Here is a 16337-nt window from a genome sequence, read left to right on the forward strand (position 1 = left end):
AAGGGAGCTGTGATGGGAAACTGGGGTGCCGCCTCAAGGACCAAGTGTCTTTCACCTGGGCTCAATGGGAAAGTCCGGAAGACCTAGACAGGGAGTGTCCCTCGGGGCCTTTTCCTCAGACCTGCCCAGTCTCTCAGCCCCATCTCCTGCTTTCTCCTTGTCCTCCCAGCAGCATGCACATCCCAGACTCCTGCTCCTGACCTTGGCTCCCTCCAGGCTTCACGTGGCCTCCCATTCTAGAGCACTCTTGGTTAGCTCATGTCCCCCAGCTCAGCTCCAGGACCCTGTCCTCACCCCCTGAGAGTCTGCAGAGGAGGTGCCCTGGAGCCAGTCCTGACTTCCCAGCTGCTCTACCCAGGAGCTTACCTTCCCGGAGCAGGGAGCAACAAAAGTGTTGCTCCTTTGATTTCTTTTCCCTTGACTTGTCCCCAGCCCTCCCACTCCAGAGCAGCAGGAACGCAGCTGTCCCATTGCTTCACTCTCATGTGCATTTATTGAGCGCCCACAGATGGTGTGGTGCTATGCTCAGGGTTCAGAGCCACGGTCTAGTCAAAAGGAGACCAGAGCTAGTACAGAGAACGTTTCATAGCTGGTAAGGGATGGGGAAGGGGAGAACTAATCACAAAACAAATTCCTATTCGAAAGCAACAGAATGTCCTCTGAGAGTAATATATATTCTACGCACACGTACGCGCGCACGCACGCCCTGAATGAACACACGGGTGTACCCAGTGGTTGTATACGCATGCATATACAGTGCTGTGGGTAAATAAACGACTGTATATGCTGTACGTGCACACGCACGCACACATCACCGCACAGACAGGGAATCTGGCTTATGCTATCAGACACTAGTCTCCAGGTTCTAGTGAAGCGGTCTGCCTGGATGCCTGCAGCATGCAAAACTTGGGAGATCTGGAGATTCACAGTAAAGGAAGACAATGGGGATACATGGGTCCTTTCTGTCCTCAGGCCCAGCTGCAGCACGCGATGAGCTCGCTCTTGGTCAGCAAGAGCAAAGCCTTTGTGAAGGGCTCGCAGAGCAGAGCTGAGGAGCTGGAGGACCTCTGTCCAGTGGCAGGGCCCTCGGGAGCCTTGGTGAGTTCCCCAATCTTCTTGGCAGAATTTAAAAACTCTGGTTTTTGAGCGTGTAGTCCTGCGAACAGTATTCCTTGTCACAGTGCTGCAGATCGAGGTGAGAGGTGTTTTTTTCTCACTTGCTCTCTGCAGCTTCCCACATGTGCTAACGCATTTTGTAGTCATTAGATACAGATGTTTCACACAGCTGTCCCTTAAAATCCAAGTCTACTGTGAAATCGAGGTCTCGCTGCAAAGAAGGAGCAAAGGGTCACATCATTAGTGTGGTAGGAAGTCACGGCACCACTCCCCTCCCCGCAGGCAGAGGGTTGGGCATCCACTGTGTTCCTAAGGTTTGCTGGTTAAGGAGTTCCCACAGCTCTCAGGAATCTATTCTGGTGCCTCATTATCCTCACAGGAAGTTCTTTGATTCCTAACCCAAATCCTTCCTGTTATAATATACAAATGTTCCCTCTGCTTTCATCCTGGGAGAAAACAGAGTGGGGTGGTTGAGTCTTCTGTGGTATAACCCTCAAAGCGTTCTGCAGACTCTTAGTGCAGTTTTCCGCACCTGGGATAGCTCAAAAAGAATCACAGTCTCCAACCCACCAGGCCAGCTGAAGAAATAGAAACCAAACTTCTCCAGGTCACCAGAAACACTCTCTCTCTCTCTCTCTCTCTCTCTCTCTCTCTCTCTCTCTCTCTCTCTCTCTCTCTCTCAAATTTATTAGTGTTGCTCCAACACCTTCTATTCAAATGCAGTCAGATTCTCTCCCACGAGCATATGATTTCCACTCGGTCCAGGAGGAATTACGTCAATCCTTGCTTCTTGTGATGATGTGAGAGGATACAATGCCTGCCTACATGATGAGATGAAGTGAGGTGGACACACTGGACAAAAGGTTGATTCATATCCTGGGCAGGATGGAGCAAGGCAGCTGGAGATTTCATCACGATGGAAGATGTGACAACAGAAAGGCCATGTGGTCTCTGTCTCCCTCATGGTGAGAATGGTGGGGGAACAGACTGGAGGAATGGGGCCTCAGGACCCTGTGCCAGACATGCTCAAAGTTGAATGCTAATCGGATTGTATTGCTCCTCTGCTTAAACCCTCAGAAACTCTTATTTCCTGGCTCAGCTCATCCTGAATGAAGTGAAACCCATGGTAATAGCCTCCAGTCTCAGAGCCCCTCCATAAAGAGCTAGAAGCTGTGCTCAGGCTGAGAGAGTCCGGAGAGAGAACTAGAGAACATCTCCAGTTCCTGAGCTTTAACGAGCCAAGGTTGGAGTCCTGCACTTCTGGCAAGTCACATCCAAGCCCACCTTTTACTGTCTCCCCCAGTAACTTTCCTGATTGTACACCAGGCACTTAGGCACCTAGGCGAGTGGGTCCTGAGACCAGCTCTGCAGTCCCCTCTCCTCTCTGACCCCAGCCCACACAGAGGCTGCCTCAGCACTCACCACATTTTTGGCATTTGGCTTCATGGAGATGGTCCCGTAGAGCTCTTCCCCCCTCCGGACCGTGAGGTAATCTTCCAAGTAGAAGACGGTCTGTTTCCAGTGGGTGTAGGGGGCGTCAGGGGCTGAGGGGTGATGGACAGGGAGCAGGGGGACAGAAGAGTCAGAGGAGACGTCTCCAGAAGGGCTGAGGCTGGGACTCTGCCTACAAGTCGCTGGGTTTCCTCTGGAACTCTCTGACCCCCACACAACACTCCTGTTGGGTCCCATGTCCAGCCCTTGCAGCCTGCCTCCAAGACCCCACCAGAACTGCCCCCTCGGTCCTACTGACCCCTCCTTCCATCAGATTCCCACCCGTCAGGACTGTGGGTCTTAGCTAGAGACCAGAAGAGAACAAACTGATGGTAAAATTCATACCAAGGAGTGAAGGATGAATATCCCCTCACCAGCTAAACTCTGTGACACAAATGGATCCCAGAATGCTACTGTTTTTCATTAATTTGACAGAGTGAAGACTTTCAGACAGTGTAGGGGAGAGATTTATAGAGTAGGCCATCCTGTCTCCTCTTAAATGACATTATTTATGCAAACTCGACAGCTAACCCAGTTTCCCCAGTAACACTGACAGCCCAGTCCTACAAATAGCTTTCGCTGCCTGCTTCTCTGCCCTAGAACCAAAATTAGTACCCTTGGCCCAGACCTGCCGGAGGGAGGGGGTTCAGCTGTGCCTTCCTAACTGGATCAAATACAAGTGAGGGATGATTCTCATTCCCCAGCCCCAATGCTGGTCCACAGCTCACACCGCCTGCATGATCGCACCTCCCCTGTATTTCCATTAAATCCTATCCATTCCCTCTCAGCACATTACAGATTCTACAGCTAAATGAGGGGTCTGGCTAATGGGCCATCTTCCTCAACTGTAGCCATCTTTGGTACACTCTCCCTTCCCTACTCATCGGATTCTTTCTTCTTCATCCTTCACGGTCACTTCCTCTGGGAAGCTTTGCCTGACCACCCACCTGCGTTAAGAGCACCCTGAGCTTCCGTTACCAAGGTGCCTATTGTGCCGGAGCACAAATACCTTTTTTTCCTCACGTGTTTGTGTCCTTCACAAGACTGCAATCTCTATGAGGACAGGCCTGTTCATTGTTATATCTTCAGTGCTTACCACCACACTTAGTAGATGTATAAGTACTGAATCAATGAACATTTGATTTGGTAAAAACCCAAAGAGTAGACCTCTCATGATGCTTCAATGTACCCACAGATGTTCAGTTATGTTGGGGGGTTTAGAACCCAGGGACTACAGAAGAACTCATCTTATCATAAGTTCCTCTTGGCCCTTCAGGCTCTTGCCTTCCTCCACCAGGATATAGGACTCATTCATATTGATTTCCTCTTTGCTTAGGACCAGAGCTAAAGATGAGAAGACTTAGGGAGAACATAATAAGTACCTTTCAAGCATTTCAAAAACTGTCACATGGAAAGACTTACATGTGGCTTTGGAGGCAGAACAAAGGCTAGTCAGTGGGAATTACTAGTAGGCAGATTTTTAATTCACCAGAAAGAACTAGAGCTGTCCCACAATCTTATGAGCTACTTGAGGTCCACAAACTGGGGATTTGTCATACACTGAGTCAGACAGGTGACGTCTAAGATTGTTCAAGCCCCAAGATCTATTTTAATGGTGGTGAAGAGTCTGTCTTTCCTTGCCTTTTGCAGTGGACTGGCTCGATCAAATGTCAGTGTTTTGGTACAGGCTCAAGTAGGCTTCACTGTGTGCATGTGGGACGTCAATGCAAAGTCAAGGTCATGGAGAGGAAAGGCAGCCTAAGCATTTGGAAGGGCTGGAAGGAGGATAGGGAACATGCAATCTGTGCCTCTCAGATCCTGGATCCCCAAACGCACCCAGCCTTCCTGGCCTCTAAGGCATACTGCTGTCTAAGGACAAAGTCTACCTGCTCCCAGAACCTTCTCTGCCAACTACACCTAAACGAGTGGTCAAAAGACAGTCTCCAGTGTGTGTGTAGAATAGCGGTTTATGACTGACAGGCTCTCGCCCCCACTTCCACCTACACCAGCTCAGACAGGTGTTTCTCCTGTTCTTAAAGACCTTCGGGCAAGGGGATTCAAGCAGTTTCCTCCTGTCACCTACTCAGATGCCTTGTGAGACTCCCAAAGTCTTCACTAGCTCAGATCCACGAAGCCTAGGAGCCTGCCTCTGATGGTAGCCCCCCAAAAACATGCCACCTCAGGTTGGAGAAAAGTGATTTCTTCCCCCCTCTCCCAACATCAACATCAAAAAATTAAGAACTTCCTGCAAGCATCTCATTTCTAGGATGGATTCATTAATCATGGACTAATTATCTAAATCAGTCTTCTCAATCCTAATCCTCTAACAGAAGAAATTTATTAAAATTCACTGTACTAGAGGGCATGTTTGCCAAGACTTACAAATCTACCCCCAGGTGATGTGGATACACGGCATGGTGGAAATCTCTGTACCATCCTAATCATTCCATCTAATAACAATAACATCTCTTGGGTGGGTATCCGCAGAAGGGACATTTAATTAGGTAACAAGGGGCCCAGTTTTCAGTCTCCACTTTGCCACATATTTACACTGTGACCCTGGGGCTCATTTCCTACATCTTCAGAACGTGGAGTATTATGAGGATGAGACAGGATGAGAAGGGGTAAAGGTACTAAGTGTGACCAAACCTCTTGTGCCCAGGACAGTTCCAGTTGACTTCTGTGTTCCGGGCATAATCATTTATCACATTTTCTTTCCCTCTCAAAAGTGTCCTTCACTGAAAGATAAAATATATGGCCACCCTACCTCTAACATATTAGGCCCATGTTAGAGTGTTACTGAGCCATTGCATTAGGTGGTTATTTCATTATTATAGAAAGTGGTATATCACTTTACTTATCCATAAACTACGACTCTGACCTACAAAGGGACGCTGCCTCACTCTACTGGTCTAGAATGTCCTGGGAAAGCATCCCGAAAGTAAACACTCAACCCAGGGCCGTAGATGACATCTAGAGTTCTCATCAGTGAACAGGTCTTTGCCTCTCCTCCCCTGCCCCAACTACAATCCTCAAGACAGTGTCACTGCATTCGCTTTCCCTGTTATGAAGGTACCTGCATCCTCTTTGTAACGTGATCGCTTTCCTCTCTCGCCTCACAGTCTCTCTGGGTTCTGGATTATGGACAGCTTGTGTTTTGTATTTTGAGGTGAGCGTGTACAATACTGCCCGCAGCACTGGTGTATATATATTCCACGTGCATGTGCATTCATTCATTCAATAGATATGGCCCTAAATGTGGGGAAGAACAACCAGTACAGCCTTGCCCCCTCAGATCCTACCACCTAAGTGAGAAGACACATGGTAATGTCTGGTGTGGCTGTGACCAAGGAAGGGGGTGCCGATCACAGAAGACTGTGGGAACAAACAGCAGAGGCCTCTCACAAGAAGAGTTTCCCTGGTGCTTTTGGAAAGGGAATGGAATCCTGCTTCCTGTTTCACTTCCCAATGGCTAAGTGAAATCTAATGCTTCTTCTAGCTGTAAATTTATAATTACATTACCTAGGGGACTCACAAGTGTTTTGGAGAATTTAAGACTATGCATCAAGAAGCTTCTGTGACCTGAGAAAACGACTCAGTGGCACAGGATGGCAGGGCTAGAAAGGGCTGCCAGGCAATCTAGGTCCAATGGTGTCATTTCACGTATAACAAGCCCAAGGCCCAGAGAGTAACTTGCTCAGTTGTCTTCAGCATCCAATCACCTTACCTTGCTGATTCCTGGAAAAACCAGGACTCAAACCAGGCCTACTTCTACTCAGCCTACTGCCCTTCTACCTACCACATAGCAGCCCTAGGGCCCCAGTTCTTGTTTCTTCCCCCACCCACCAGGATGTACCCAAGAGGCTGGGCCCGCTGGCTGACACAGACTGGAACCCTAGGCCCTCGTGCGCATTACAGCTTCTGCCGGGAGCTGCAGAGAGAAGATGCCAGACTATTAACAGGGGTTGTTTTCAAGCTGCACAATAGTCAGTGTACTTGGGAGTGGACACCCCAGAGCCAGCTTCCGCTGGGCTGAGATAGAAACTGGTTGGGGGTTGACGGGGAGGGGCCACACAAGCGGGCTACACTTTGCATGAAGTTCAAAACTAGCTGAGACCAAACAATTGTTTAGATCCAAAACTAGCCATGGGATAATTTATTAATATGTTTCTGGTTAATATTTATATTTTAATAATTTCTTTCTTAACTACTGTATTTACATTCCAATAATACTAGTAATCTTATTATATTAATAAATAAATAAGCAAAAAGTGAATCTCGAATGACCCAAATGATAGTATGTCATGAACCTGCAACTAAGATTTCGTCTAATTCTGTGCATCTGGGGTCCTTAAAAACAGAAGAGAAATTCTCTTTCCTTGGTGGTCAGAGAACGGAGGGTCTGCGTAAAGCCCACTGCCAAACCCATACTAACTGGTAAGGACATCTGCTACGTGCTGGAAGCAAGAGCCCACGCTGACATGTCAGGGCAGCTGAGAGAGCAACTAAACAATTTCATGTCTCCTGATTGCCACGTATGTGGAAATGCTGCAGCCAGAGGGATCTATGTCGCCACAAGGCATACGGTAGAGAAGACATGGGATTGTCTGTCCAGAGGATGCTGCCCTTGGTCACATTCTCAGCCGTCTTGTTCCCTCGCACAGGGGCAGTGGTTCTCTACCTTGACCATGCCTCACGATCACCTGGAGGACTTATTAAGACACAGACTTCTGGGCCCCACCTCAGAATTTCTGACTCAGCAGGTCTGTGGTGGGGCCCAAGATTTTGCATTTCTAACAAGTTCGGGGGAGGGGGAGAAGGGTGTTGATGCTGCTGGTCCGTGGACCACACTTTGAGAACTTCTGCACCAAGGCTCAGGGAAAAGAGGGCTATAGGACCTCCAAATGTCCTTTCAGAACCTAAGTTTCTGGGATTCTGTGCACAGGGGAGGGGACATGATGCCACAACTGCAAAAAGACAGAGGAGCTGGCTCAGACCTTGATCCAAATCAAAGGCGTTTGAGCTTATAAAACACGCCCATCATCATTTCTCCCACAGGCTTGTATGGGACAATGGTGGGGTGTGACCCAAGAATAGGAAGGAAAGAGGCCAGTGGTTGGAGACTTAATCCTTCAAATCCTCACCATCACCCAGGCAGCCGAGGGCTGACTTCTTTGATTCTGAACTGAATTAAACAAGCCTCCTCCACGTGGGGGCATCAGGAATGTCACTGCCACCACTGAGACGGACAGCCATCTCTGGACAGGGTCCACCAGGCTGTTTGCTTCACCTCAAGGACCGGAAATAGATCATCTCAGGGGAAAGAAAAGCCCAGCTGAGAGAGAAGGGGCTGGAGCACAGGCTTCTGAAAGCCAGAACTTTTTCCAGAGCACCTGTGCCCACTAACTTCCTCATCACCTGAGCCTGGCAGGCCCTGTGGAGGCATCATCCTGGAAGTAGTAGGGACAGAGCCAGCCACGGTGGCTCCACCCCTGGCCTGCGGTCGGGGTGGAGCCCTGATCCTCAAGCAGACCCTCCCACTTCTCACCATCACAAGGCCAAGTTTTCCCCATCCTTCAGGGTCCGGGTAAAATCCCCCTGCCTTCTCCTGGATGTTCCTGCCCACCAAAAAGAGCTCACAGGCTGCCCCTCTAAGGAGGGTGGTAGCTGTAATGACCCAGATTAGGCTCCCTGGCTTTCCCCAGGGCAGGGAGGTACCAGCACAGGCCTGGCTGGTACAGACCAGAAAACCCTGGTATTTGTGGTCAGGAGACATTGGTTCCAGAAAAAAACCTTCTGTGAGAGATTAGATAAGTCTCTTGCCTCCTCGGTCAATAGGTAAGAGAGGATCATTGTCACCATGGCTTCAGGAAGTGAATAATCACATCCTTGAATTTTGGTGGAACCCACCTATTCCTGCCACAGGCACACTCGCCCTCAAGGACATGCTTCCTGTTCCCAGGGAGGCGCCACATGAATGGTCCATCTGAATACATTCCCAAGGGCAGAAGTTGTATCTTCACACACTTACATAACCGAGATTTGTTTAGGACCTGCTGTGAGCCAAGCACTGCCATAGAAGCCAGGAGCGCAGAGATTAATGAGATGTGGTCCCGCCTTACAGGGAGACCAAGGGCTGCAAAAATGGGGGAAATGTTGAATAAATGATGGCACATTTTATATTGGAATCTTGTGTAATTGTGTACACAAAGAAAGTAGATATCGCTATGAGGCTATGGAAGTATTCCAAGGCATCTTGTCAAAGAAAGAAAAGGCAGCAGAGCGCAGGGTTTATAGTACGAACCAACCTGTTGACAGTTTTGAGGTTGTGCTCCGGTTATACAAGATGCCACGAATGGGGGGAGCTGGGCATAGGGGTCCCAGAACTCCATGTAATATTTGTGCAACTTCCTGTGAGTCTAAAATTATTTCAAATAGAAAGAAAAAAAGGCATATATAGATATGTATGTGCTTGTGCACCATTAAAAATTTTGGACAGATAAAGAAATTGTTAACCACACATGCCTCTGAGGCCTGACAGTGGGATGGATGGGGAGAGGACTTTTTCCTTGACTTTTTATACCTTGTTTTACATTTGATACAGTGCACATGCATTGCTTTCAACATCGCCGTGACAGACGTAAGCACAGGATGTGAGGAAGCCCCAGGAAGGGTACCTAAGTTTGACCCAAGACAGAAGGAGGGGATCAAGTCATACCTGAGCTGAGAGATGAAGCCTCTGCTGGAGGTGGCCAGGTGAGGGGGTGGGGACAAGGGAGGGCTTATGGGTTACATTGTGTCTCCCCAAAATTCATGTGCCGAAGCCCTAACGTCCAGCGTCTCAGAACATGACTGTATTTGGAGCTGGGCCTTTAAAGAGGTGCTTAAGTTAAAATGAGGCCCTTAGAGTAAGCCCCAATCCAATGTGGCCGGTGTCCTTTACAAAGAGAATAGGACACACACGGAGATACCAGGGATAGCACCCAAAGAGGAAAGCCCACGTGAGGACACAGGAGAAGGCGGCCATTGGCAAGCCACGTAGAAGGGCCTCAGGAGAAACCAACCCTGTTGACGTCTTGAACTTGGACTTCTAACCTTCAGAACTGTGAGAAATAAATTTCTGCTGTTTAAGCCCCCCCGCCTGTGGTACTTTGTTGTGGCCGCCCTAGCAAACTAATACAGGAGGAAAGGAGATGATGGGAGTTTCTGATAAGAGACCCTCTTGCCCCATGGCACATCGGGATGGACAAGGGGTGATGCCCAGAGACTTAAGAAGCCTCACTGATTTCAGGGAACTGCAAGACCTTCAGAGTGAATGTGCTGTGTGTGCAGTGGCAGCAATGGGACAGGGATGGAAGGCAAAGCACAGGACGGGACAGGGATGATGAGAAATGAGGTTGGGGAAGAGGGCTAGGGCCAGGTCACAGAACCCCCCACTTACCAGGCTAAGACACTTGGGCTTATCTGCTGCAGGCAATGAGGTACCTCTGAAGGAGGGCTAGGGGGAGAGCATGGGTGGTCTCTGGGGAAGACTGTCCGGGACTTAATGAGGATAGACTGGGGTGGAAGTAGTGAAGAAAGGAGGAGATGGGGAAGCTACTGAGCGGTACACTGAGTCCTGTAATAAGGCGTGACAGTGGAGACGGAGAAATCTAACTCCACCGTCTCCTTGCCCCTAACACAAAATATGCTCAGGAAATGCTAACTGAGCAGATGGACATTTGGAAAGGGTCCTGAACACCCTGCATCTGCCCATGGAATATACGCTCTCAGCTCTGGTCAGGCCACAGTTTATTTACCTTCTCCTTGGGCAGCGAAAGGAGATGGCATCTCCACCTGCAATCGCCCTGCAGTGGAGTGGGCTAAGAGATGCCAAGGAAGGGCCCCTGGCTACTGCCCAGGTCCGTCCCCACATCCAGGCCAGCCCTGTGCCACTTCCCACAAAGCCTCAGCATCGGGGAGAGGAGGGTCTGGCATGCCAACCAAAGGCTCACCTGTGGAAAACCCCATTTTCTTGTGGCACTTGGTAAATTCAATATTAAAATAGGTGACAAGGGCATGGATGTAGTCGTTGCGCTGTATCTGCAGGCAGAAGGCAGACGTGAAGGACAACTCTTCTGTTTTCACCGTGTAAATGTCCACCTCCTGCAGCCCAGAGGAGAGAGAATGTGAGACGCTCAGTGCCCCACCAAGTCGGGGTGCTGGGGAGGGGCTTCGTGCCCGTCCATGGGGACTAAGTACCCATGCGAGAGCCTCCCCTTCCCAGCCCACCCACCGCCCTCCCAGTGACCTCCTCTGTCCTGTCTAGGGTGGAGCATGCTCAGGCAATATCAGAGCCGAGGGCAACAAACAGCATCGAAAAGGGAAGTCTGCTGGGGGTGGGGCAGATGAGGAGGGGAGGCCACAGAAGAGAAGATTTAATTAGACAGAGCATCCCTACGCCCAGCCCGTGTGTCCTCAGAGGAGTCCCCTCAGCACTGTTGTGCCCATCGCTCTTCTCACAGAGTGGTTCCCGGGGGTGAGCATCAGCCTCACAGGGGAGCAAATTTGGAGCAGGGAGGGAGGGGAGGGCATAGCCCTCCTGAATCAAAGCAGCGATCTGCTTTATTGAGTCCTCCCGGTGATTCCGGTGAACCAGACCACTCATTTCCCAGTGTTTTAATATTTAAGTGCCCGGCAATAGGTAGCATCAAGTATTATCTCTGGAGTGAGGACAGACTGAGCTGAGGGAACTTCTGCTGGCCATTTATAAGAAGCCTGGACAAAAGAAACGACGAGAAGAGAAGGGAAGGGAAGGGAAGGGAAGGGAAGGGAAGGGAAGGGAAGGGAAGGGAAGGGAAGGGAAGGGAAGGGAAGGGAAGGGAAGGGAAGGGAAGGGAAGGGAAGGGAAGGGAAGGGAAGGGAAGGGAAGGGAAGGGAAGGGAAGGGAAAAGAAAAAAGAAAAAAGAAAAAAGAAAAAAGAAAAAAGAAAAAAGAAAAAAGAAAAAAGAAAAAAGAAAAGAAAGAAGGAAGGAAGGAAGGAAGAGAGAGAGAGGGAAATAAGAGGTGAGAGTTTCCCAATTCTGGCTGGAGAATGGAGAACATAAAGAACTAATACTTCTCCCAATTTCAGTCGGGAAGTGGCTGGAAATGCATCGTACATGGGGAGCCAGTACAATGAGAGGTAGTTTGCAACGTGCTATTCTTTTCTGTGTGAAGGGTGCTGACCTGCTGCTTGCCGGCTCCTGTGAGAGAGGGCAGAACTCCCAGGAGCCCACAGGCATCCAGGCAGCGTTCAGTGAGGGCTAAGGAAAGACTTCCCACTGTCGAAAGTGTGTAGCAAGGACGTAAGAGCCAGACACCTGTGTGCCTGGAATGGTTCCCAGGGGCCCTCCTGAGACCCGGATGATGGAACATGTTGGGAATAATGGGGAAAAGGGTCTGAGGATGGGGGAAAAAGCAGGGAAGAGACAAAGTGGCATAGCAGAAATTTTTCACTATGTATTTCTAGGACAAATAAGGAAAAAGCAGAGGCAAAGCAGCCCAGCGCCTGAGAGAAGTCCATGGCCACAGGAAAAGGAGGAGGTGTGGTCAACGGAGCCAGCAGGTCAGAGCCTGCGGTGGCCTGGGGTGAGGAGCCTTGACATCCTGGGGGAGAGCTGAAGTTCTTACCTGTTAGCTGGGAAGAGGTGGGGTTGCAGGTTGAGGGGAATGTAGGAGCCCCTGGGTAAGGTCACTTTAAATGCAAGTTAGGCTGTGCTTCTAGGGCCCAAGGGTGAGGACCAGGAACCAATGGAATGGTGAGCCCTGGGTCAGGTGTGCAGAATTTGATGGGGTTAGAAAGCCAGTACCCCTTTATAAGAGCCCCCTGGTAGCATTCCCCGAAAGTGGCCATCAGGTGCTTGCTTGACTCCCTTGGGGATGATGCATTCACTACCCACCCGGAAGCGGGGTCCATTTTGCGACCCTTCCCATTGGTAGGTCCCTCTACATAACGAATGGGAGCCCACACAGTCTCTGTAACTTCCACCCACAGAATAAGCCAAGTGCCAGGTTCAGCTCACATGTGTCCCCTAAACCTTTTCTTCTCCAACAGAAACTGCCTCTGGCTTTTCATCTGTTTCTCATTAAGTCATGATTTCTGACTCCTTCACCCTCTCTGCTTGGGACACACTTCTTAAAACCTCTGACCTCAAAGAGCACACTGCTGCCTCCTGCCTTTGGCCCGCCAGCCTCTCTCCTCCACTGCGTCTCTCTCATAATCCTGTTTCCTTTCTTCCCGGGACCCTAGGTTAGGGGTCTTCCATTGCATGTCATCCGGTTAATGTCGGCCATTACTCCAGCCCGGGCAATCTTTTTGGACTAGGACCTGTCTGCCTTCATGACGTTCATTCTCTCTCCTGGCCCCTTGTTGCCAACAGGTTCCCTCCAGCTCAACAACTCTTAGAACAAGCTGTGGCTGACTGTATTTTTATGAATGGCATCAGCACTGTCCACCAGGCTCACAGGGCCTACAATTGCTGGCTCTTCCACCTCCTTCCTGGTCCGGGAGAGCTAGCCACGCTCCAGGCTCTTTCCAAGGTCTGGGGTATCTTTGTCTCTTGGTCCCCTCTGCCACCAGCCTAGCCTGCTTTTTCCACCTGACCTTGGGCTCATCTCAGCAGGTCCCCACCCCTGCCCTTGCTCCCGCCATTAGACTGGTGCTCTGGCGGGGGCTGGGGGATCCGCACCGTATTGGTCTGTGTACCCTCTCTGTGTTACATGGCACCTGACTCTCAGCAGTCCTCTCCCAGCAGGTCTGCTGCTGGACAACTTTCCTCCCTCCTTCAGGCCTCTCCTTCATACCAACTGATCTCTTAGATCCATTTAGACTCTGCTGCTCCCTGGATCCCAAACCTCCCATGATTCTGTATGGCTCACCTAAAAGTATTCAAACCTTGGCCTGAACACAGACAGGAAGAACTGGAAAGAAGGCTCTGTAACACATCTAGACCTGGCTCGTTTCTCCTTCTGTCACTGCCCTCACTTCACCTTTCAGAGTACACACACACACACACACACACACACACAGCCTACCCTTGTATCAGGAATTCTATTTCTATAGGGTCTTGCTCTCAGAGGTCCATCAACCAAATGTCAGCTATTAACTGTGTTTGCTGACAGTGTTTACCAGGTCCTACAGACATTTGTATTTTAACGGGGCCGCTGAAGGAACACAAGCCTTCAAGACAGAAGTAAAGACGCTGTACATTAAAATGGTGACCATGAAGGCAGTTGGTGTTTGGAGTGGGGGCCGGGCCATCTGTGAGGGTAGGGTCAGCTGTGCCTGGGTTTCCGCGATACAGGCGAGATACAGGCTCTCTACGCACTGTTCCACCCTCCTCGCAACCAGAAGTTACAGAGTCAAACCCAGTTATCCTGGCCCCCCAGGGCCCAGGCCCCTTTGCTGGAAGTTTTCTTACTTTTGGCAGCAGCAACGGCATCTCTGAGAGCCCTGGAAAGCCCCCTGACTCTGCCTCAGGCGACCCCCATGAAGTGGAGGGCTCCGCAGGCATTAATTACTCAGAAGAGCCCTGGGCTCTGCTATCCCCACCACTAAATAATGCTACAAATGGATGTCTCAGAGCAGAAGTCTGGTCAAAACAGTCTTAATTATAATAAAATGTCACACTATACAACGTTAATAGCATGAAAACAGCAATTAAGTGTGTGAAGAAGGGCAAGTGTTTTCCCAACAGGCTCGGCAAGAGTTGTTTAGTGCATTAGTGAGAGAGGTGATGGAGGGCTTTCTGGTTGCAGAAGCAACAGGCCGTCCTCCGCCTTCTCAGGGGGTCCGGGGAGGGGGAGGGGCAGGACTGCAGCACAGAGCTGCCGTCCTCCACCCCAACCCTTCCAGAAAAGAAGTGGTTTGTGTAGGACCCAAACAGGCACTCATGTGTAAGCAAGATGAGGGCTGGGTGGGCTGCTGACTTACCTAACGAACCCAGATTTTTAAATTAAAAAAATAATCTTGAACCATATGATACTGATAATCTTTCTATATTTTTAAAAACCATCTCAGATCAGTAGTTTATATGGTTTGACGTAACGCAGTAACATATAAATGCAAAGACTTAGAAAAAGGACTACAAAGATCGATCCAATATGTGAACAGTGGTTCCCCTGGGAGGAGCGTGCAGTTGAAAGGGAAGGAAGGTCAAGGGGAGCTTCGGGTTTTACTCTATCACATTTGGCATGTCAGACTATTTAAGAACGAGAGTGCACTAAGGATTGGTGGGCAGAAGAAGCTGGCCAGGTGTTCTGCATCTGCACTGGAGAAAGCCTTGGAAGAAAAGACGTTAGAGCCTACACAAACAGGAATACTCGGAAGGAGTGTATCTCTGTCTGGCCGGTCCCCTGTTGCTAGGATGGGGCGCGGGGCAGGGTGACGTACAATGAGGATCACGCAGCATATTGAGGTATTGGATTTCTTTCATAAGAGATTCATTCACCTCTGAATGGAGTAGCTTCTCCAAACAGTAACAGACCTTCCTGCCTCCAAGGGTGTTCTCTCCTCTGATATCCCACTCCCCCACACTGCCCCGGCACCACTAAGGGCCGTGTGCCACCGTGGAGTCCAGTAGCTGTCTCCATGGCTCTGCTCAGTGACAGCTCCTGCTCTGACTGGTCACCTGGGGACTCCAGAGGCTCTGGACAAGGTGGCCTTGCCTCACCAGGACAAGGTGGCCTTGCCTCACCAGGCTGAGGCCGTGCAGGAGCTGGCGATGCATTGACTGCAAGCCCATAGCTTCCCAGGGTGGCCCAGCTGGCTTCCCAGCATGCCCAGGCCCAAGCAGGATGAGTCTGCAGACCTTTATTAAACAGGCATTGGTCACCACTTGCTTTGGGTCCACGATGTCCACGAGGGGCTCCTTCATGGCAACGTCCCGGATGCAGCTCATGTCAAAGCCGTAGACATTCTCCCACCCTGAGGGAACAGAGTGAGACATGAGGGCCAGAAGCAGGACCGGCAGAAATCTCCGACCTCTTTAGTATTAGAGCACAGCATGCCCAAAAGGTTGAGGGGCAGCCCGTGTTCCCCAGAATAGGAGAAGAATTGCTCATATGGGTGGAGATCTTTGCGATGTGCCAAATGCTCATTCACACCATCTCATTTGTACAGGTCGCGCTTTCTGGTTAGGAAAATGCAAGCTCAGAGAGGCTGAGAAACTTCTCTAAGGTCACACAGCTGGAATGCGACAGGGCCAAGACTAGAACCCAAGTTACCGACTTTCCTGTCTCTCTCTCTCTCTGAGCTAGCAGAGTCTTCTATGAACTTTCATCTGCCATCCACCTTTCTATGTCAGTGTCTTTCCTCAAGCCGTTCTGCACACACAGAAGGCCCATCTCTTTCCCTTCTCCCAAACCCATCCACCGAACCTTTAATGCAGCAGAGAAACATGGGCTTTTAAAGTGAAATAGGCTACAGTCTGAATTCCAGCACCACCTCTTACAGGCCAGGCTCTTGTGCAAATTCCCTAATCTCTGTGAACCTCAGTTTTCTCATCTGCAAAATGAGGGGGTGTCCATGAGAATCCTTACCTTTCACACATGCCATATGCACTCACTAAGGAGCCATCCCATAAGAACTGTCACCCAGGTGGGGCACAAACCATCCCGGCGGTGCTCATTGGCCCCTTGGGGCTGCTCATGAGATGCTCTGAGTGGGAGAAAGATTTAGGGTGCAGGACTGGTAAGTAAATGAATGCAAG

At 50.1% G+C, this 16337-nt stretch overlaps 1 protein-coding gene across 2 annotated transcripts in view; it reads right to left on the bottom strand.

Annotated features, from left to right (window-relative positions):
* Positions 1-472: 472 nt before the first annotated feature.
* The window catches only part of PRMT8 (protein arginine methyltransferase 8), a 97859-nt gene continuing 81994 nt past the window's right edge, over positions 473-16337 (bottom strand). For both annotated transcript variants that reach the window (XM_081059867.1, XM_081059868.1), the window contains exons 7-10: positions 15438-15553; positions 10602-10752; positions 2539-2660; positions 473-1327 (exon numbers count right to left, since the gene is read on the bottom strand). In XM_081059867.1, coding sequence (XP_080915993.1) covers positions 1244-1327; positions 2539-2660; positions 10602-10752; positions 15438-15553 — 473 coding nt within the window. In that variant the 3' untranslated portion in view covers positions 473-1243. The remainder of the gene's footprint in view (positions 1328-2538; positions 2661-10601; positions 10753-15437; positions 15554-16337) is intronic.

The sequence above is a fragment of the Rhinolophus hipposideros genome, assembly GCF_964194185.1.
Source record: "Rhinolophus hipposideros genome assembly, chromosome: 9".
Taxonomy (NCBI): domain Eukaryota; kingdom Metazoa; phylum Chordata; class Mammalia; order Chiroptera; family Rhinolophidae; genus Rhinolophus; species Rhinolophus hipposideros.